Source organism: Carcharodon carcharias, chromosome 11 (genome assembly GCF_017639515.1).
Source record: "Carcharodon carcharias isolate sCarCar2 chromosome 11, sCarCar2.pri, whole genome shotgun sequence".
Taxonomy (NCBI): Eukaryota; Metazoa; Chordata; class Chondrichthyes; order Lamniformes; family Lamnidae; genus Carcharodon; species Carcharodon carcharias.
Window position 1 is genome coordinate 165,587,097 of NC_054477.1, and position 22,030 is coordinate 165,609,126.

Sequence of the window (22,030 nt, forward strand, 5' to 3'; positions counted from 1 at the left end):
CCTTGGTTGGATCTGCAATTTACTGTTCTAGAAAACCATATGGTACACGTTCTAGGAATTCATCCTCCACAGCATTAGTGCTCATTAGATTTACCCAGTCTATGTGTAGATTGAAGTCTCCCATGATTATTGTATTCTCCTTGTTATATGCACCTCTAATTTCCTGATTTATGCCATGCCCCACATTACCACGACTGTTTGGTGACCTATAAACAACTCCTACCAATGTTTGTTGTCCCTTGGTGTTTCTTAGCTAACACCTGACTATTTGCTACTTGGTTCTGTCTGTGTCTCCCAGTATTCTGTGCACCTTGGTATTCCTCGCTGATATTACCTCCTGGTTCCCACAACCCTGCCAAGTTAGTTTAAATCCTCTTCAATTGCACTAGCAAATCACCCCACAAGGACATTGGTCCTGGCACTGTTTAGATGCAGCCTGTCTGGTTCCCCCAGAGCATGTCCCAATGTCCCAGGAATCTAAAGCCCTCCCTCTTGCACCATCTTTCTAACCCCCACACATTTATCTGCTTTATTATCCAATCGTCCCATTAGAAGATGAGATGAGGAAGAATTTATTCACTGAGGTTTGTGAATCTTTGGAATTCTCTACCTGCGAGGGCTGTGGAGGCGCAGTCATTCAGTAAATTCTCTACCCGCGAGGGCTGTGGAGGCTCAGTCATTCAGTAAATTCTCTACCCGCGAGGGCTGTGGAGGCTCAGTCATTCAGTAAATTCTCTACCCGCGAGGGCTGTGGAGGCTCAGTCATTCAGTAAATTCTCTACCCGCGAGGGCTGTGGAGGCTCAGTCATTCAGTAAATTCGAGACAGAGATCGATAGATTTCTACATGTTAAAAACATCAAAGCTTATGGGGGTAGTGCAGGAAAATGGTGTTGAAATAAAAGATTAGCCATGATCTTACTGAACATTGGAGCAGGCTTGAAGGGCGAAATGGCCTACTGCTGCTCCTATTTCATATGTTTGAGTGAAAGATTGACCAGAATTGGCTTTTGGGGCCGATAAGATGAGTTGAAGTCTTTTCTAAATTTGTACTTTCCTGAGTTCTGATGAAATGCAACAATCCATTAAAATGTGAGACCAGATTTATTTATTTGTGCAAAAGTATAATTTTTTTGGAACCTTTATCTTCATTGTATTTTGTGTGTTTAATTGTATGCAGGTGTTAGAAATCAACTGGGGATTCACTTGTGCTCCTGGGAGTAGACTGAAACTGGTGGTTTTGGGTTAGGAGGTGCAAGTTTGTATTGTATATCTGTTAATAAAAGCTTATAGAAGTGTGCAAAGATTACCTCCAGTTCCATCCTTCAACACCGGGCTTTCTGGATTAGAACATGCTGTTGCTTGAAAGAATTTACGGTATATATGTTTTTAAAGTATTTTGTAAGGATGTTGTAATTTGAATTCAAGCCAATCTTTTGTTTTGATCTGCTCAGGGAGGAAAGGTGGAGAATTGGCATCTGCAGTCCATGCTTATACTAAAACAGGAGATCCATACATGAGATCACTGGTGCAACACATTCTTAGCCTTGTATCGCATCCCATCCTGAACTTCCTCTCTCGCTGGATTTATGATGGAGAGTTAGAGGATACCTACCATGAGGTAAATTGTGTGTCTCCCATGGTGTCACTGAAGATGAGCGGGAGGGGATGTGATTTATAACTTGCACCAGCCACCCAAATAGCATTTGCTCCATAGCTCATATAAGCCAGAAACCTTCCACCCCATATTTCTCCTCTTCCACCTTCATGTCCCAATTCAGTTAGATGTCTCCTTTTCCAATCCCAACAGCCTAAGAAGCTCTTCATTTTCCAACAGGATATTCTAGCGCACTCACTGCTGATTATGAGAAAGAAGTGATAGATCAGGTAATTTCCTGGGAGTAGAGAACGAACTGTTAATATGGCAATCACCTTGTTACAACCAGTTGTTAGTTAAACAGGTGATGGGCATTAATTATCCCATCTAAATAGAATAAAAAGGTACAGCTGAAACACTTTGTGTGGAAGCTGGTAGCACGAAGGAGTTGTCTTGGAAATAAGCCAGCTTTAACCAAGAGGCCAGCCTGGATTAATTCTTCCACCACAACCTCTTATTGTGAGTAACACAAACTGTTGTAGGTGGTGGAAAAGGAGACTTGGAGACATTGACACTTAAGTTTTATACAGTTACCTTTGTTGTTTGAGAGTCTGGAGATTATGACTGGATTCCAGGAGACAAACAAATAATTAAATAAAGATAATTTGAATATCAAGTAATGAGTATGAAGAAAATCGATCAACTCAACAGTCAGCAGAACAAATGAGTGTCTTAACAGACTCAATTTTATTATCAAAGTTTCAGTAAATTCTATTACTGTATGGATTTTTTAAAACTCATTTGAGTTCTGAGTGTCTCTGACAAAGCCAGCATTTATTACCCCTCCATAATTGCCCTTGAAAAGATGGTGATGAGCCACTCCTTGAACTGCTGCAGTCCACATGGTGTAGGCATACCCACAGCCCTGTTAGAGAAGGTGTTTCAGGATTTCAACTGAGGAACAAGAGGATGTTTTAGAAGATTAGCTGTCTTTGGAATATTCTCATTGAAAATAACACTTCTACTTCACTACCTTGTTTTCTGTGATTTACTTTGATACTCAGTGTTATGATGCCAGTTTTGAAAATACTGGACAAGCCAGACACTTGTTCGTATCTGGTTTGACAAACTATAATCATTTCAAGAATGAAATAAGTGGAAGAACCAAGGGTAAGAAAATAAGCGGCAAGTCTCCAAGATTAAATTGAAACACCAAATGAATCTTTATTATATAAATTTGAACAGAACAAACACAAATTTGAACGGAACAAACACAAGCAGTAATGACTAAATAAGTATACTGAGCAAATAAGACAATGATTCTAAGCAATATGAGCTTCTACCTTAAACACAATTTAACAGACTTGGCCCAGCTTAATCTTTTTACTGTGCTTTTCACTCTGATAATCTGGAAGGCAGTTCCTTTTTCTCTGGGTCTCGTTGCACTTGTCACAACTCAAGTCGATGGTGTATTCCTACCAATACAATCTCCTCGTCAGAGTATAGACGATGCTGATGGTCACATGCCACGACTTTCCAGACGCGCACACACACACACACTCTCTCTCCCTTGACATCTATTCCGTAGCTGGACTTCTCTCTTTACAGAGCTACTTGGTATTACTTAGTTCTCTGGAACTCCCTCTTTTCCTCTCTCAACACACAGAGTTGAGTTCTCTGGTTAAACACAACAGTCAGCGTGTCTGCAGCCTCCAGATCAGCTTCTCTTATTCATTCTTATTTTCTAAAAATAAAACAAAACCCACCAGTTTTCCTTTTAGAGCATAGCTCTGCTCTCAGCAATTTTCTCCATAGCAACCTTTTGGCTTTCTTGCTTCTAATAGCCTCATACCTAGGTCAAAAATTCAAGCATTGTTTGTAAATTCATACAGGCATATTAAACCAAACTGAAAGTAAGCAACTTTAAACTGAACCAAACTCTACATCCTTAACCCTTAGTATAACTCACAACATAGTTATAACTTTCCCCCCTTTTTAAAAAAAAAATGAAAATGCATCTGAAACTGAGGCATTTTCATTTACAAACCAAATAACATATCGTATCATGCTACCTCTCATTCTAATCCTTACATATAATTTATCTTAATTTAGGATTATAATCTTTGTAAACTACTGTCTCCCCCTGAATACTTGAAACATATATTTCAAATTATTGAAGAGTCGAGACCCAACTTGGATGTTTCCTTTTGAATTGCAGAGTATTTCTGTTGGTAGGAGTTACGTTTTCTCAAAAAATAACTGGATGCTCAAGAGTGTGGTGGAGACAGGGTCAATCAAGGCATTTAAGAAGGAATTGGATTATTACAAAGGAAGAATGTGTAGGGCTATGGGGAGTGCTACTACTTGAATTGCTCCTTCGGAGAGCTGGTGCGGACATGGTGCGCCAAATGATCTCTTCTGTGCTGTAACCACGCTGTGATTCTTGCATCATCTCTTGTAACAACACTGCTCCTAGGCCCACATCACTGGCACCAATAACCATTTTGAATGGCTTATTGTAGTTTGACGCTGCTGAGGCAGGTTGATTGGTTAATGTGGCTTTCAAGCGTACACAGGCAGTTTGACAAAACTCCGATTGAGCTGAACTTCCTGTCTTTCTTTAGCAATGAAGGGGAGCGACTACAGTGCTGAAATTTGGAACAAATTTCCCTTAAAATCCACACATTGGTAGAAACTATAGAGTTTCCTGTCTTATTCTGGGAATAGGGAAGTCCAGGATTGCTTTTACTTCTAATTCTTTGGGAGATACTTGGCCTTGTGCCATAATGTGCCCCAAATAAATGACATTAGCCTTATTGTTAAATTAGCTTTTTGCAACTTGTCTCTCAGGTTCTGCTCTGAAGAAGAGCCATATGGACTCAGTGTTAACTCTGTTACCCTCTCTCCAATTGCTGCCAGACCTGCTGAGCTTTTCCAGCATTTTCTGTTTTTAACTCACTCAGGTTCTCCACATGTTCCTCCCGAGTTTTACAGATGATCACCAAATCATTGATGTGCAACTGTGTTGTATAAATGTGGTGCTATGTTTATGTTTTGACTTTTTTTGTGTGTTTATGTATATATTCTGTGTAAATAAGGAAAGCTGTGTCTGTGTTTGTCCAGGGTTAATCAAAGAGATTTGTGAAGTCAGATTGACTTGCTGTGGGGTCTAAAGGATGAAAGAGTAAAGGTGTGTTATCTCTTTGCATTTGTAATGAGGCCTTATGGTGGGTTTTAATATTGAAGTAAGCAATGCAGCTTTGAAATTTACATTTGGGGTTAACGCTGAAATTGATTTGTAGCTATTGCATTTCAAAAGAGGCTCAAAGGTATCGAGGAACATTTGCATCTTAGAGGAGATTCGTGAGTAAATGGGCAGACGTTTTAAATTTTACTGAACCAAAATAGATGTAACATAGGGAAATAAAAGTTTTCAATATTTGGGGATCCTAAATTTAAAGGATTTGTGGAGACTATGGAGAATGAAGATGAAAGGGGGGAAAAGGAAGTATTTATGAGAACAGATTTTAAGCTGGATTGAGTTGCTGTGGGGATGTCTCACTGAAGGCCAACTCCCTTGTTTTTGGCTGTGAAAGATTTTTAATTGAAGGAACCAACTTAGCCTTAGGCCAGGAGAATATTTGTCCTGTGAAACAGTTTGTTTTGAACCTGCCTTTGGAAAACCACATCTGCATGTTCTGGTTCTGCAAAGTCGTGAATTGTATTTCCAGCTGCAGTGAAAGGCAATTTCTTGATTTGGTTCATATTTCCTGGATTCTACAGGTAAGAATCTATAAGGGCTGTTGCCAAAAAGATAGTCTCATTGTGTACTTTTGGTAAAACATTTTTGGGGGTTATTTTGTAAGACTCTTCTAACTGTGTATCTTTTACCTTGTGTTTTTAAGTTTTATCTTTTCTTTTAATAAATATTTGAATTATTCGAATTTTAAAAGTCCTCATTGAAATCCTGTGTTCAGTAACTATCCTCCAAGTTTCTACGATGCAAAAAAAACAGATTATGATCAGCCAAGACTGATTTCAATCTGAGATCTGACTTGCTCGGCATTAACATCAACTGCGGTCGTAACAAATTTGGGGGCTTGTCCAGGATTCAGACGCAACAAATTGGGAACTTGTGCCTAAATTGTTCCCACAGACGAAACAGAAGAGTTAGAGTGGGGAAGGTAAATTGTTCCTTCGAAACCAGTTTTATAAACTGAAAAAAGGTTTTCTTGAGTCTGTACTACTAAAGTGTAAAGATGGTCACATTTTGATGCCAGTGCTTTTCTAGGAGAAGTGGAAGTTCCTTTTGAGGATTTAAAAACTCTGTCCCACGAAGAGTTAAGAGCTGGCTAGGCAAGGGCAACTTGCAATCCAAGAGGCAGGGAGCACGCAGTCAGAGTCTGCAGAGAGGCAGAGCACTGGAGAGTGTTCAGGGGCCCAAAAGGAGGTGATGGAACCAGTGAGGTTTGGAGTATTTAAGAAACAGCTTCTTGAATTTAAAACGACCAAGGTTCGGTCTGTAGAGTTAACGAGGGTCCAGAAGAGACCGGTGGAATTTAAAACAGGCAAAGAAGCTGACCTGGAAATTGAGTTGCTAGGTACATTTTTTGCAGAATTATGCAGGGACTAGGGGAGTTCCAAGACAAGGAGACAATGAGAGAGGTGCTACACCCAGCTGCAGAGCTGCTGGAAGTTAAAAGGGCCAAACACAGGCCTGCAAAAATACAAAGAAACAAGGTAGAACCTGAATAAGTTAAAAGGATCAAAGCTAGACCAGCAGTAATGAAAGAGTTCATGAGGGGCCTGTAAAGGTTAAAAAGGAGAATAGGAGTAGGCCAATGACCTGTTTGACAAACAGCTCCATGACAAATTTAAACAGGGATGAGAGGTGTTCCCAAACAGAAAAGCAGACAGTGAGGGAGATACCTCATCCAGTTGAAGAGCCACAAGGGAGTACAGCAGGAGCCAAATGTCCACTTGGAGGAAGTAATGTTCCAGACGAAGTGGAACAGGTTAGAGGAACAGAAATTCCCAAGACAGCAGAAGGTACTAATGAATCAATGTTCTGTTTGGTGGATAGCTTCATGGCAAATATAAATGGGGAAATTCCCAAATAGGCCAGGGAAGAGTGAGGGTGATGCCCCACTTAGCTGAAGAGCAACAGTGGAGTATTATAGGAGCAAAGTTCTACCTGTTGGCAGTGGTGTCCCTGAGTATTGTCACCTGTTCCCTGGGACAGGTTAGGGGAAGGCCCTCTCCTAAAACAAAAGAGGAAGAGAGCAGAGTCCTGATGCACGTGAAGTGTCACGGCAGCAGACTACCGCTCCCAACTCCTTACGGGCATATGGAACTTATTTGAAGGAAAACCTGTGTTTTTAAAAGAGATACAAGTAAAGAGTGCTCAAAAGCTGGCTGACAATGAAAGTGACTGCTTTCTGGAAATATCCAGTGTGGATTATACTGATGGACTGGTCCTGTGAGAACATGGAATGTCACACCTGAAAAGCCCTGGTTAAATTGCCTCCTTTATAAAAAGTAAATGCATTTGGACTAGGAAAAGGTATCCACAGAGAAAGGATTTGTAAATTAACCTTGTTGTGACCAACGGAGGGGGTTGAATAAAGAAGGGAAGCCAGCTCATTCATCCTTACCCAGGATCATAACAAAATTGGGGTCCCGTTTGGCAATTTAACAAATTGGGGGACCTAGTCTGGGGACCAGTTATAATAACAATCCTTCAACTACTTTCTTTGTAGGGAGAATAGAAGAGAAGCATATTACCTAAATGGCGAGAGATTGCAGAGCTCTGAGGTGCAGAGGGATCTGGGTGTCCTAGTGCATGAATCACAAAAGGCTAGTATGCAAATACAGCAAGTAATTAGGAAAGCTAATAGAATGTTAGCTTTATTTTGAGGGGAATTGAATACAAAGGTAGCGAGGTTATGCTTCAGTTGTACCAGGCACTAGTGAGACCACATTTGGAGTACTGTGTACAGTATTGATCACCTTATTTAAGGAAGGAAATAAATGCCTTGGATGCAGTTCAGAGGTTTGCCAGACTAATACCAGGAATGGATGGGTTGTCTTATGAGGAAAGGTTGGACAGACTAGGCTTGTATCCACTAGAGTTTAGAAGAGTAAGAGGTGACTTGATTGAAACATGTAAGATCCTGAGGGGTTTTGACAAGGTGGATGTGGAGAGGATGTTTCCTGTTGTGGTAGAATTTAGAATTCGGGGTCACTGTTTAAAAGTAAGGAATCGTCCATTTAAAACAGAGATGAGGCGAAATTTTTTCACTCAGATGGTCGAGAGTCTTTGGAACTCCCTTTCTGAAAAGGTGTTGGAAGCAGAGTCTTTGAATATTTTTAAGGCAGAGGTGGATGGATTCTTGGTAAGCAAGGGGATGATAGGTTACTACCAGATCAGCCATGATCTTATTAAATGGTGGAACAGGCTCTAGGGGCTGAATGGCTATGCCTCCTTCTTTGTATGTTCGTTAGTCTTTGAGATATAACTGGTGCATTCCTCATTAAAAATTTATAACTTTTCAATGATGCAATCCACCCACCAAGGGTTACAAATGTAGATATTTCCATAGCTTGATCCATTAATGGAATCTGCCAATAATCCTTCAGCAGGTCAATCTTAGTCACAAAGTCTGCATTTCCAAATTTATCAATGCAATCTTCCCAACAGTGGAATTGGATATGAATCAGCTTTCCTATCGTCAATGCAAAATCGCTGTGATCCATCTGGCCTTGGCACCATTACCAATGCTGAGCTACAGCAATCTGATTTGGTTCAATAATATTAGTGTCCAACATAGATTCAATCTCTTCCCTTGAACTAATTTATTAGGGTTAAGTCTGTAAGGATGTTGTTTAATAAGTAGAACATTCCCTACAACAACATCATGCATAGCTAAAGAGCTTCTCCTTGGCTTGTCTATTGACTAATTTGCTTTCAACCGATTGGATATGTCACCCCGATACCTCTCTAGAAGGTAATGTAGTATCTTATCCAAATTTTTCGACACCATCATATTATCCAATCCGATTACTGGAGCATCGACTTTAGAATTTGCAACTTCTGATTTCTCATTGGAATTCACTGATATAATCACCTCATTCTTTACCTCCCATGCTACTGAGTATATTCTTCTCCTGACCATCCTCTCTGTCATAATATTGCTTTGATGTATTAAGATGACATGCTCATTGATTTTCCTTCTATTTTGTGTGTTGATCCCATAATTTATCTCATTAAGTCTCTTTTTAACATTGAGATCCACTGAGCCTTGCTTTTAGTGGTTCACCCAGCACAGAACTGGGTGAACCATTAAAGCTTCAGCTGCTCTTTCTGCTCTGTCTTTCATTACTCGTTGAGAAGCCTTTACATATTCCTTAGATACTGCACATACTTTAAACAGTCTGTCCTGAAATTTAGACACACAGGCTGAATGAGTGGCTTTTGACCCTTGATTTATGAATTTCTCCTAATAGTTTTGTGATCCTCTCATTTCATGTCCAGGACTGAACCCTGTTGATTCATTGTGTGTGTCTCGGATGGCAAGCGATAAGAATGGAATTCCCTTGTCCTAATTTTCAGGATATTAATAGGCCTTAATCATGGCCTTCAAGGCATGATGCCATCTTTCTAATGTTCCTTGTAACTGTGGATTGTATGCCAAAGACTTAAACTGTTTTATCCCTAAGCTACACATGGCTTCTTTAAATATCTGTGACACGAAGTTTGACCATTGACCTGACTGTACTTCTTTGGGTCATCTGCACTCCCATGAATATCCCAAATTAATATTTTCACTTTCATCAACCAATCTGGAAGACAATTTGGGCAGCATTTTACGGGGGTGGGGGGAGGGTTGGCATGGCACAGACAGATACCTCCCTCCCCCTTTCCCTCAGAAGCAAAGTCGCTGTGGAACTGATTTGCTGGATGCCAACCTGTCCCACAGCCACAGCATGCTGTGGGCAGGCTAAACAGTCAGCCAGTGGGACTTCCACCCCTCACTGGCGAGGAAGTCCTGCCCTCGGGAGCTGCATGCAAATTGGATTGACTGGCAGCGCCAAGGGCATGTTAGTGGTGCTGCTGGGACTGCAGGGAGGCCCATGGATCCTGGAGAAAGATCCGGAGTCTTGATCAGGGAGGGTTTGGGCAGTTTAGGGTAGGGACGGGGGAGGTGGGGGTGGTGTGTTTTAGGGAGCAGGTGGTTTGGAAGAAAGGTACCATCTTGGGTGGGGCTGCCCCTCATTGTGCATAGGGCACCCCCCGAAGATAATAACTCCCTTCCTCCTTGCCCTTTTTAAAAAAACAAGGCCTGCCCACTCCCACCCAACTGCCCACACCAACTATGTTATGGTGTGGACAGTATTACTGGGGTTAGTTGGCTTGTTAATGAGCTACCTTGGTTTCCACATGATTGATTATTTAAATATAGCGGGCAGGCTGACTATTATGGGGATGAGCTCAGGAGAGGGCATCCATCCTATTTTATGTGCCCCCCCAAACCTGTCGAAAAGATGCCCAGCAAGGGTACTTAAAATCCATCCCATTGTATCATCAGCCGCCATTAGTGACTGAACTGCTCCAGTATCTCTTAATGTATTAATTTGCTCACCTATTTTATTGGATGAATAAGGGAATACCTCTCCTGTCGAAACAAAATCTTTATATCCCTCTGTAACCTGCTTCTGTACTATCTTAAGTCACCCCCCCACTGCTTTGGTAGGTTCTGAGAACTCATTTTGAACTTGTACTATTGCCACTGTTTGTCGGCATCCCTACCACTGATTTACCTCCTAGCTTCCAACCGGCCCTTTTCACTTCCTTTACTTCACTTCTATGTTCTAAATTAACACTTTTGCTAACTTTTGAACCACATCTGTCTTTTCCTTAAAGCCAACACTTTTCCTATTACCAAATTTTCTATTTCTTCTTTTCCCTGTTGGTTTCCACATGACAACTTACTAGCACACAGCTGACTGTGAGCAATATCATATGCATCTGTCAGAGCTGCTGCCTCTTTGACTTTAGATACTTGACACTCATCCAGGTAGGATTTAATTGCTATCAAAATGCTATTCTTGAATTCCTCCATAATCATGATTTCCCTCACATTATAAAAAGTTTGCTTTAACTTCAGTGTATGAAACCATACCATTTATTTTTCCCTGTCAACTTCAACAAATGTCTGTGGAGAGAGAAACAGTTAATGTTTTGAATCCGTATGACTCTTCAGAGCCATATGGACTCAAAGTTAACTCTGTTTCTCTCTGTCAGACACTGTCAGACCTGCTGAGTTTTTCCAGCATTTTCTGTTTTTATTTCAGATTTCCAGCATCCACAGCGTTTTGCTTTTTATCAAAAAATGTCTGATTGGGTTTCTTCTGTACTGTCCTAAACTTGAATTGATAAACCTCAGGAACAAGCTCATAAGCATTGCCTTTTTAACTGTTTCATAATCTGAAGATTGTCCTTCTGAAAGACTCAAGTAAACATCCATAGCTTTACCCATCGGATACCTTGTAGCTTCAGAGTCCATGAGCCCTTTGGCCACATGAATTTTGTAGCAACATCCTCATTCGATATAAAACATCTTTCAACTCCACCTTCCGTAAATTTAGGCATGAGGCAAAGATTCTTGGCTAAATCAAACTTCTGAATAGGACTTCCCTCCTCATCGACCTACTAGACTATCTTTCACTCGGTAACCTAAGCTTCTCTTTCACCAGTCCATGTTTTCTGAGGTCTCACTCTCTTTGAAACTCTTTCCTTTTCCTTATCTCTCTCCTCCCTTGCTAACTGTCATGACCCAGCAGTTGGTAAAGCTGAGTTATTTAAAAATCCCAGAAGGAAACTTTGAACAACTGTCATGACCTATATTTTTAAGTGGTATGTTTGAGATGCAACTCTAATTTCATGAATCAGACCACCAGTTCTCAAAAGGTTTTTATGTTAAACTAAGTGAGAAATTTTATTAAGTTACAATACATTAACCACATACACATGGCTCCAAATTACTACTGTCATAACTTATAACAAATTCCCAGACTAATCTCCATTAAGCAACCTATAGATTTTAAACAGACACCAGGCAAAGCATTTTCACCTTGCAAATTCAAAATGAGGTTCCTTTCACTTTGGTCTCTTTGCAGACAGTGCTAGGCTTACAGGCTAGCAATGTTACATTGCCTCTGCTCTGCACACACAAAACTGTTATCTGTTATACGCAGCACACCTCATTGAATGTAAATTCTCATTGTATCACCAATCCATATGAACTGCACCTCTTTGAACAATAACAACATTTCCACAGTACCTTTCATTTTATTAATGTAAACATTGCTTGGTCTCTGTTAGCTAGGTACCAGAATTCACTCCCCTTCTTGAATGCTCTGTTCAACAAAATGCAAATGCAATCTACTTGTCTTGTATCTCAAAACTAGTATACATCAAAGCACCTAGACCAGCTAGCTTTAATCCAATTAAGACACATCCACAGACTCTCTTTTTAAAAAAAAAAATATTTTTCAATAATGTCATATACATTTAATAGTTTCATGACATTAACCTCTCTCTGGAGTTCAAGTGCAAACTTTCGCATTTCTCTTTTTTCTCTTTCGATCTCAAGCTGCTACATCTGCAACTGAATTCGAGCTAATTTAACTGAATTACAATCTGGATTAACTACTTCTTCCAGTTCTATATTCTGTGCCATTTCCTCAATTATGTCAGCTTTCTTAGCCCCTTTAATTCTAATTTTAACTTCTCTGCTAATGCTATTAACTTTTTTTTTGCAAATCACTTAGGGATAGAGCCTCCCTTTCCAGAAAAGGCTTGGCAACTGACAGTCATTCTGATGTTCAATAAATAAAGCAAAATTCACTGTGACATCCTGTTCACTTAACTCCACCATGTCTCCACTTACTCGTCTCCTTCACTAGATTGAACAGTCCCACTAAGATTTATGGATTCTGTAATCCCCTCAGGATATGAATCTTTTTTTAGATCCCATCAGAGCCCCCACTTTGTTATGATCCCTGTTATGAAAATACTGGTCAAGCTGGGTAGAAGTTGTATTAATTCTTTCATGGGATTTGGGTGTCGCTGGCTGGGCCAGCATTTATTGCCCATTCTTAATTGCCCTTTCAGAAGATGGTGGTGAGCTGCCTTCTTGAACCACTGTAGACCATGTGGTATAGGAACACCCACAGTGCTGTTAGGGAGGGTGTTCCAGGATTTTGACCCAGCGACAGTGAAGGAACGGTGACATATTTCCAAGTCAAGATGGTGAGTGGCTTGGAGGGGAACTTCCAGGCGGTGGTGTTCCCATGTATCTGCTGCCATTGTCCTTCTAGATGGTAGCGGGTTTGGAAGTTGTTGCCTAAGGAGCAATGCACCTGGCTTGATAAACCATAATCATTTAAAGAATATAATGTGTGGAAGGGTAAGGAAATAAGTGGCAGGTCTGCAAGATTAAATTGAAACACCTAAAGAATCTTTACTGTACAAACTTGAATGAAACCACAAGCACTGATAACTAAATATAAGACACCGATTCTAAACAATATGAGCTTAACTCAACCCAACAGATTTAGCCCAGTTTCATCTCTTTACTGTGGCTTTCACTCTGATAGGCTTTTAAACACTCATATTCTGGAAAGCAGTTCCTTTTTTCTTGGTCTGGCTGCACAGGTCACAGTTCAGGTCTGTGGTATATTGTCACATGCCATGACCCACCAGACATGTGATTTTTTTTTTAAAAGATAATTTCGTTGTCTTCAAATATTTTAAATAAAAGTCATGTTACTACTACAATAGAATTCTGGTATTGCTATAAACTGTATTGTGTAATTATATTCAGCGATTGCAGCACTGTAATAGCAAACTGTTTCTACAACTAATTGTGCTAACTCAAATCAGGACTTCTCAATCTGCAGTTTGTAATGTTGCAGAACCCTTGCCTATTGTCCCACATACATGCAAAGGCTTCATGTAGGGAGCTGCAACAAAAGCCTATTTTGTGCCATAAACCAGCAAAGCCTACATACAAATGTACGAATTAGGAGCAGGAGTCTGCCACTCAGCCCCTTGAGCCTTTTCCATCATTTGATAGCAAGGTGGATGATCTAATTTTAACCTCAACTTCACATTCCTGCCTAGCCCTGTTCACCTTTCACCCCTTTGCTTATCAATGATCTATCTACTTCTGCCTTAAAGACATTCAAAGACTCTGCCTCAACCATCTTTTGAGGAAGAGAATTCCAAAGTCTGTCAACCCCCAAGAGAGAGGAAATTTCCTTAACTGTCTTAAATGGGCAACCCCTTATTTTTAAACAGTGGCTCCTAGCTCTAGATTTTCCCACAAGAGGAAACATCCTTTCCACATCCACCCTGTCAAGCCTATTTTGGGTGAAGTTGAAACTGAGCTAAAGCTCAGACCTACCAGTGATATCATAGTCATACCTGAATGAAGGAGAGGGAATGTGCAACGTAAGATCAATACATAAAAGTGAAACCGAGCCAAGTACAGGTGAAGGTGTCCTGTGGCCTGTCTCAAAACCTGTGGATTATTCTTTTCCCCTCTCTATCACAGCAGCTGTAATTGTGCTCTTACTGACCTTGTAAATGATTTACTTTCAGGGTCGCATCTCATCTTTGGCCTTTTGCCACCAAACCATTACATTGTTGTCAATTTGTGTTCCTATGCTTTTTGGAATCCATTAATATAAAATCGAATGATCTTGAATTTTTTTCTGTCAAACGCTGATTGTATGTGGAAAAGGCAGGGCAATGGCACCCGGTCATATGCTCATTTTGAGAGCTGATGCAGACATGAGGAGCCAAAAGACCACCTCCTGTGCTGTTAAAATTCTGTGAATTGGAACAGTAACATTTACAGTGAACAGTTGTACTTAATGGATGATGTATAGTAATTTTACAAATCTCAGCCTGTCACAATTAACTAAGCTAAAAGATCAAATTGTAAAACCATGCAATCAGAAGTTTGTGTTTGTTCAGCTGCAGTCATTGAGTTTTTGCCTGACAACTTTAAATTAGTTAAGTGGTTTTTATCAGCCTTCCTGTTGGTTTGAAGATATTGAGGTCCATCCTTACGTTATCCATAAAGTCAGAATAAAACGAAATAGTCTTTTGAATGAGGTTAACTGAACTGCATTTGTCCCCCTCCCAAGAACTTTATTTCCAATCTTGGTAAATTGCTGTGTAATTTTCCACCAATTAAAAAGGTATAATCATAAGTTTAAATACAGTGTGCGTTGAGCCTAACTGTGCAGTTAAAGCTTTAGTAAACACAGGGTTTGTGAAAGTGCTTAACCATCAATGGTCAGAGGGTGTTGTACTTGTATGTAGAAGAAGTATTATCATTGCTATGCATGTCAAACCTTCTCTCACTATTGTTTGAAGTTTTTTGTAGCTTCGGATCCGACAGTGAAGACTGACAGACTATGGCATGACAAATATACCCTGAGAAAGTCAATGATCCCTTCCTTCATCACAATGGATAAAGCCAGAAAGGTGATTTCTCAGGAACTGTTCTAGTATTTGATAGGGATTTATTTTTACCTGGGCATTTACACATTCCTGCCATTTCTGTACCTTGGCAGGAAAATTGCATAAACAAAATCCTGATGAGACTGTGGATGCTGCTTGTGCTTCAAACACTGCTGTCCTCCCAGCTGGAGGCAGTGTTCAGCTCTGTCCTAGGCTGTGTGTTCAGGTGGTTATAAAAGATTCTGTAGTATTATTTGAAAGGTGTGCAGGGAGATTTCCATGTGCTCGTCATTATTTGCCCCTCAACCAGCAGTTGATGCTTATGAGATCTTGCAGTGTGCGAGTAGCCTACAAAACAAGAGCTAAGTGTACTTCAAAAGTAATTTGTTGGCTGTGGAACATTTTGGGTTGTCCAGGGGATGCTGGGGCATTACTTAAATGCAAACCCTCCCCTACCCATTGCTTCTGAATCGTTCTCTAAATATTTAACTTGCGATCAGGCCAATGTAAAAGGTGCCTATTAGGATCAAAGATAAACACTGCTCAGCATTTAACTGTGTGCATGGCAACATAGAGATTCTGTTACTGGACTAATAATCCAGAGACCTGGACTAAAAATCCCATGGCTGTTGGAGAATTTAAATTCAGTTAATTTTATAAGTCTTGAATTAAAAAGCTACTGTTGGTCACCTTGACTATGAAACTACTGGATTGTCATAAAACCCCAACCGGTTCACTAATGTCCTTACCCAGTTTGGCCTTTTTGTGAGGCCAACATCAACAACAGTGTAGTTGACTCTGAACTGCCCTAGCAAACAACACCATTGTCAGCACCACGTTCTGAAGGGCAATTTGGGATGGGCAATAAATGTGACTTTGCCAGTGACACCCATATCCTGTAAATGACTGAATAAAAGGTGTGACCCATATGCAACTGCCCAGGTGTTTTTTGTGCAGCATCAACTTAAGCTGCTCCAGAATGTTATTTCTCAAAAAGTCTTCACTGAAGTGATGCTGAAATTTGAGTTTGACTTAGCTGGTAGCACTTCGAGGTCTGAATCAGTTCATGCTTCACCCCAGGTGCAAATAGACTGATGGTACTGTGGGAGTGTTGTGTTGTCAGAGATGCTGCCTAATGCATGAGCCATTAAACCTGGACCCAACAAAAGTTATGCAGTGGCTTGGGAACTGTTGGGAGCCCATTTCATTAAAGGGACCTTGCAAGCAGAAACATTGTTTTTAATTTTATGTACAAACAAGGATTGCATCAACATCCAAAGAGCAGTATATGAAGAATTATTTATTGGTAGCTGAAAAAGATCTATGTACTCAATGTCAGCAACGAGTACTTGTTTTGCTGAAAATGACTGCAGGGCATTGTAGAGACTTTCTTTCGAGGATTAATTGGTTAGTAAAACAAATTTTATTTTAAGTGAAGGCACTTGCAACTACTATCCAGTTTTGGGAAACTATTGTGCTAACTCTGACTTGTGTTTCTATCTCTGATTCTGGAGCATTTTTGAAACCAGTTGGTATCTTTGTTTTTTTTTATATATTAAAAAGTTGTTTTTCTATTTCCTTCGGCCCCAGGTACTTTTGATTGGTAAATCTATCAATTTTTTGCATCAAGTGTGTCAGGACCGAACCCCGACAGCTAAAATGATGATGGCTGTGACAAAATCTGCAGTTTCACCAAAAGATGGTAAAAGTATTGCACTTCACCTGAATCTGGATTGTTTTCAAAGATCTTTTCTGCCTCTTAGGCTGTTATAATGAAGTTGAAAGTCATGACGTAGAAATTCATAAATTTTCTCATTTGCTTACCCATCATATGTGATCAATCATGTTACAGAGAGGTACAAAGAGGATGATATTGGATAAGTTGCTTATATTGAGAAAAATACAAATGTACACTTGATGGGTTTGATGTTTTTGTGCTGGAACTTTTTATGATTCGATGGCCTTTTTTCTGAGCTCGAACGTGTTGTCTTCTTAACTGATGTACAAACTCATACGAATTTGATCTCTGAACAATCAATAAATAACATGTTGATATGCCTATTAAATAGGTTTAAACCTAAGTCAGATGGTTAATGTGTAAAAATGGATCATCCATTTGCTGTGTGAATACTTGATAAGTTGGCACTTAAGGCTCCTTGTGTCTGGGGAAAATGTGAATTATTATATGCAGCTGGCTGCACCATTAGATGACAGTAAATTATTACATAACTTGCCAGGCGCACAAATATATTAATATGTTTGATTTTATTTTTGTTTTGTTAATCCCATTTTAGCTGCTGAGCTATTCACTGATTTGGAAGGTGCTTTTCAAGAAAAAATTGATGCAGCTTATCACGAGACCAGTAAATACCTGCTGGATGTTCTCAACCAGAATTACCATTTGTTGGAGCACATTAAGGCTGTGCGGCGTTACCTGCTGTTAGGTCAAGGAGATTTTGTCCGACACCTCATGGACTTGCTGAAGTGAGTAATGGCTCTGTCATGTTGCTAAGATGTATTTCTGAAGCCTGTCAGACTTGAGAGAATCAAAACTGAACTTCGGACAGGACAGAGAGTACTAACTGGCGAATGTCCTGTGCGTCTATTGACGCACTATTGCAGTAATTCTCTCAGCAATTTCGAGCAGGAGATCGGGGATACCCTCGTGGGAAATGGCTGATCTACTGTTTGACCCGTGGAAGGGAATGGCCGTTCAACCAAAAGGTGAAAATTCCCTGAGGAGAAGGCTTGGAAATATTTCACAATTCCCAAATGTGGTTGACCGAAGCACCTGGCCTTTCAGTGTGGTACTAGTCACACTAATATCAAGTTGTCACGTCCCAACGGACTGAGTTCAGATGATGAATTCCCGAGAGATTGGAGCTGTTCATAACCTGCAGAGTGAATAGTCATCTACACCTTGCCTCAGTAATCTTAAATCCAACTTTAAGAGAATTGCATGAAATAATTTTAGGAATGTGAGCATATTTATCAAACAAGTCTATTCCTTTTCCATAAATCAATCTCTCAGTTTCAGTAGACCCCTCAATCCCCTCTCCTTTCAGTCACCTACCCATGTCATCTGTTCAACACATTTATATTATTCACGTCAAAGTAAATTATGGTAACTGTTCCACATCCCATCCTCTAGGTGAGCAAGATCTGCCTCATTTCTTCACTATTTCCCCCTTTGCTTCTCACTCCGATTCAGATTCTCTAACATAGTAAACCATTTGCTCAGTCAGTTTTCTTAGTTCCCATCATAATCTTGTAAACCTCAATCAGATTAGCCCAAAGTCAGACTAATTTATCTGACCTTTTCTCATATTCACTAAATTTCATGACACTCTGTAACTCTCTCAGATTTCCATGGCACACCTGCAGTTGATTGGTAGAAGGGGGAGATCAAGAGCCCAGCTAAAGAGGGAGAGATCACTGTCAGAATTTAATGGTCAAAGATGAGAGAATTTATAAGAGCGACAGAGGGGAAATAGGAACTCTCTTGTAGAGTAAGTTTGGGTTATTTTAAATACAGAATGCTCTAATTATGGTTTTGGATTGCCCCCGAATGTCCATTGGATTACTTTAGGCATATAAGAGCTGGGCTTCAAATTGAACGTACTCAATAGTTATGCTGAGTTGCCAAGTAAGTTAACATGCTGTCCTTTCAGTCAAGGGCCTGGGTAATAAATCTGCACTAGGTCAGTCATCAACAACAATTTGCAATTATATAGCACCTTTAAATGAGGGAAACTCCCAAAGTTCTTCATAGAAGTGTAATCAGTAATGGTTTAATGCTGAGCCAAATAAGGAGCTATTAGGAGGGGAGAGCAAAAATTTGGTCAGAGAGGGGGTTTTAAGGAGGGATGGGGGGGCACGCAGAGTGGAAAGCTTTAATCAGAGAAATTCAAGAGCTTGCAATCGAGCTGGCTGAAAGCACAATAACCAATGGTGGCACAACAGATGAGGGGTACAAAAAGGATTGGAGTTGGAGGAATGAAACCATTACATTGGATAAGGCTGTGAGCCTGGGGCTGATGCATGATGCTGCACCTGAGTAAAAGGGCTTTTATCTAACTTTACATGTATATGAAGTGCTCAGTGCTGCCCGTGAAGATCCAGACTGCAAACCTATTCCACAGTCACCTTTTATCTAAATTTACCTGTATATGAAGTGCTCAGTGCTGCCCGTGAAGATCCAGACTGCAAACCTATTCCACAGTCACCTTTTATCTAAACTTACCTGTATATGAAGTGCTCAGTGCTGCCCGTGAAGATCCAGACTGCAAACCTATTCCACAGTCACCTTTTATCTAAATTTACCTGTATATGAAGTGCTCGGTGCTGCCCGTGAAGATCCAGACTGCAAACCTATTCCACAGTCACATTTTTGAACTGTGATGAAGCTGACAAACATCTTTTAAAAGTTATACACAACAACAGATGGTATTTATAATGCCTGTAATATCATACATAACATATAGCTGTGGTGAAAAGACAGGACATATTGAGGAGTCGGGTGTTGTGAAGTAAAAGGTTTATGGAAAGAATTCTAGAGTGTGGGACCATTGCAGTTAAAGACATGGCCCGAATGGTGTGCCAAGGTCGTGCATGTGGCTGGAAGGAGAAGAGCAGGGATTTTGGGAGCGATTGGACCATTGCAGATGAAAATAGAAATGGGTTGTGAACAAACAAAAGCATAAGGATGAGAATTTTAATTTTGGACTTGGCAACTCAGGAGCCAATGTAACCTGGGGAGGACGGGGGCGATGGGGAAGTGAGACGCAGTATGTCTTGGGATGTAGCAGAAGGGCTTTTGGATAAGCCAGCATTTGCAGGAGGAGGAGTAGGAGGATGAAAGGGAGAGCTTCGTAGTAGCAACATCTGGAGGTAAAGAAGGCTGGATCAGGAAAAGATTGGTAAGGGTTTCAGCAATGGGCTGAGGCAGGAGACAGAGGTGGAGTCTTTGTGATGGAGGTGATATAGGATTAGAAAGTCATCTTGAAGTAGAACAGATCCACAAGATTGTGAACAATTTGATTCTGCCTGAAACTGGGGAGGTTGAGAGAATCACTGGTCATGAAGCAGAATCTCTTGTGTGGGCTGAGGATGACTTCAATCGATTTAGTTGGACTCATGGAGAATCAGTTATCAGGCAACGAGTGATCTAATCTGAGTCTCTCACACTTCAGCATGTGACCTGGCCTGAGTTGTGTGTATGTGACATGTTTGCAGTCACTGTTCTGAAGCTCTGTATAGTTATTCAGATGAGCCATTAGGATAATCATGTTAGATGAATTAAAATGATATGTTGATATTTTATATGTTTATTTATATAGCAGCAATGTTGTTTTATAGGCCAGAACTGGCGAGATCAGCTTCGACATTGTATCAACATAATCTGACTGGAATCCTTGAGACAGCTGTCAGAGCCACTAATGCACAGTTTGATAGTCCTGAGATTCTCAAACGTCTGGATGTTCGACTTCTGGAGGTAACTAATAATATGGATGCACATAAAGCAGGCTTGTCCAATCTTTTTGCGTGGGGGACGCATTTCAATTTTTTTCTCATTCAAAGACCGATAAGCAAATTTCAGAAAGATAAGGTTTGGCGCAATGCGAATTAAACATGACTTTCAAAAAAAGGCTGACATGTGAAAAGAAACAACTTGCTAAGCAAAACAACAATATCAAAGCAATAAATTAATAATTTGAGAGAATGAGTAATAAATAAAGATAGCGATTAATGTGTCAGAGGGTGAGTATGTGTGTCTCTGGGACGCTCCCTGTCTCCTGAGTGCTCGCTCACTCACTCTGAGGACAGTGTGTGTGTGTGTGTATCTGTGGAGTGAGGATGAATGAGAATCCTGAGACTGGGAGTGAACCAGACAGGCACACATGCACCCTCCTCACTCACCTCTCTCTCCCACTTATTTTCCCTCCATTTTCTGCTCATCCAGTCACAGGCTGCATCCTCCCTGCATTGGCTGCTGATAGCTGCAACTACAGGAGCCCTTTTCCACACTGCGCTTAAATACCTGCTACTGGTGGCAGTCAGTGTTCCCTCTGAACAGATGAGCGGCCGCACAACATTCTGGAATGTACATGCAACAAACAAAATGTGCTGCGCACAGCCAGTGTTCCCTTTACGACGCACACATATACGGCCACTTGGCAACCTTAAAGGGGCTGCACAATGCAACAAGCATGCCACACAAGGCAAAGAGAAGTTCAAGGGAACAATGGCTGTACCGTTTTATTACTGTCACCCATTTCCTCTTTCCTAGATATCAGCTGGAGATACAGGTTGGGATGTCTTCAGTTTGGATTATCATGTTGATGGCCCAATTGCAACAGTAAGTCCACTTACAGCGACGGGATAATTGTCGGAATCCTGGAAATATACCTAGATAATTCAGCACTGGAGCACCTTATTTTAAAGCTACTTTCATAGTTGTTTTTAAGAAGCTTCTTATTTCATTGGCATTTAACCTGAAGTTGAATTGAGTCAATAATTTATAGGAGCTATAAGATTCCGTTTTAAAAATTAATACCAGCTTTGAATTGGTGTTACTTTATTACATGAGGACAGTGAATCATTGTAACAGAATTCTTATAAGTCAACATCAATAAATTATTTTGGCTTTTACAAAGAAACAGAACTCCTTGTAGCATTATTTTAGTTTGTAAAAGACCCAAAAAGGACAGTTTCAGCTGCAAGACATGGGCAATCAAAGTGGCCAGTAAAATGTAATGTTACTAGTTAGTGCAATAGAAACTCCAATGGCAATGTCACAGATTCTGATATTAGAGTAATTTTTGTAATTATTCCTCCATCTTTCCTTTCCCCCTCCCTCTTCTCCCCCTTCCTCCTCCTCCTCCCTGCCTCCCTCTTT

At 40.4% G+C, this 22,030-nt stretch overlaps 1 protein-coding gene across 2 annotated transcripts in view; it reads left to right on the forward strand.

Moving 5' to 3' along the window:
• tubgcp3 (tubulin, gamma complex associated protein 3) overlaps positions 1-22,030 on the forward strand; it is a 114,928-nt gene that overhangs the window by 62,846 nt on the left and 30,052 nt on the right. For both annotated transcript variants that reach the window (XM_041199494.1, XM_041199495.1), the window contains exons 11-16: positions 1,453-1,619; positions 15,046-15,156; positions 16,723-16,834; positions 17,427-17,616; positions 20,491-20,626; positions 21,422-21,490. In XM_041199494.1, the coding sequence (XP_041055428.1) occupies positions 1,453-1,619; positions 15,046-15,156; positions 16,723-16,834; positions 17,427-17,616; positions 20,491-20,626; positions 21,422-21,490 (785 nt within the window). The remainder of the gene's footprint in view (positions 1-1,452; positions 1,620-15,045; positions 15,157-16,722; positions 16,835-17,426; positions 17,617-20,490; positions 20,627-21,421; positions 21,491-22,030) is intronic.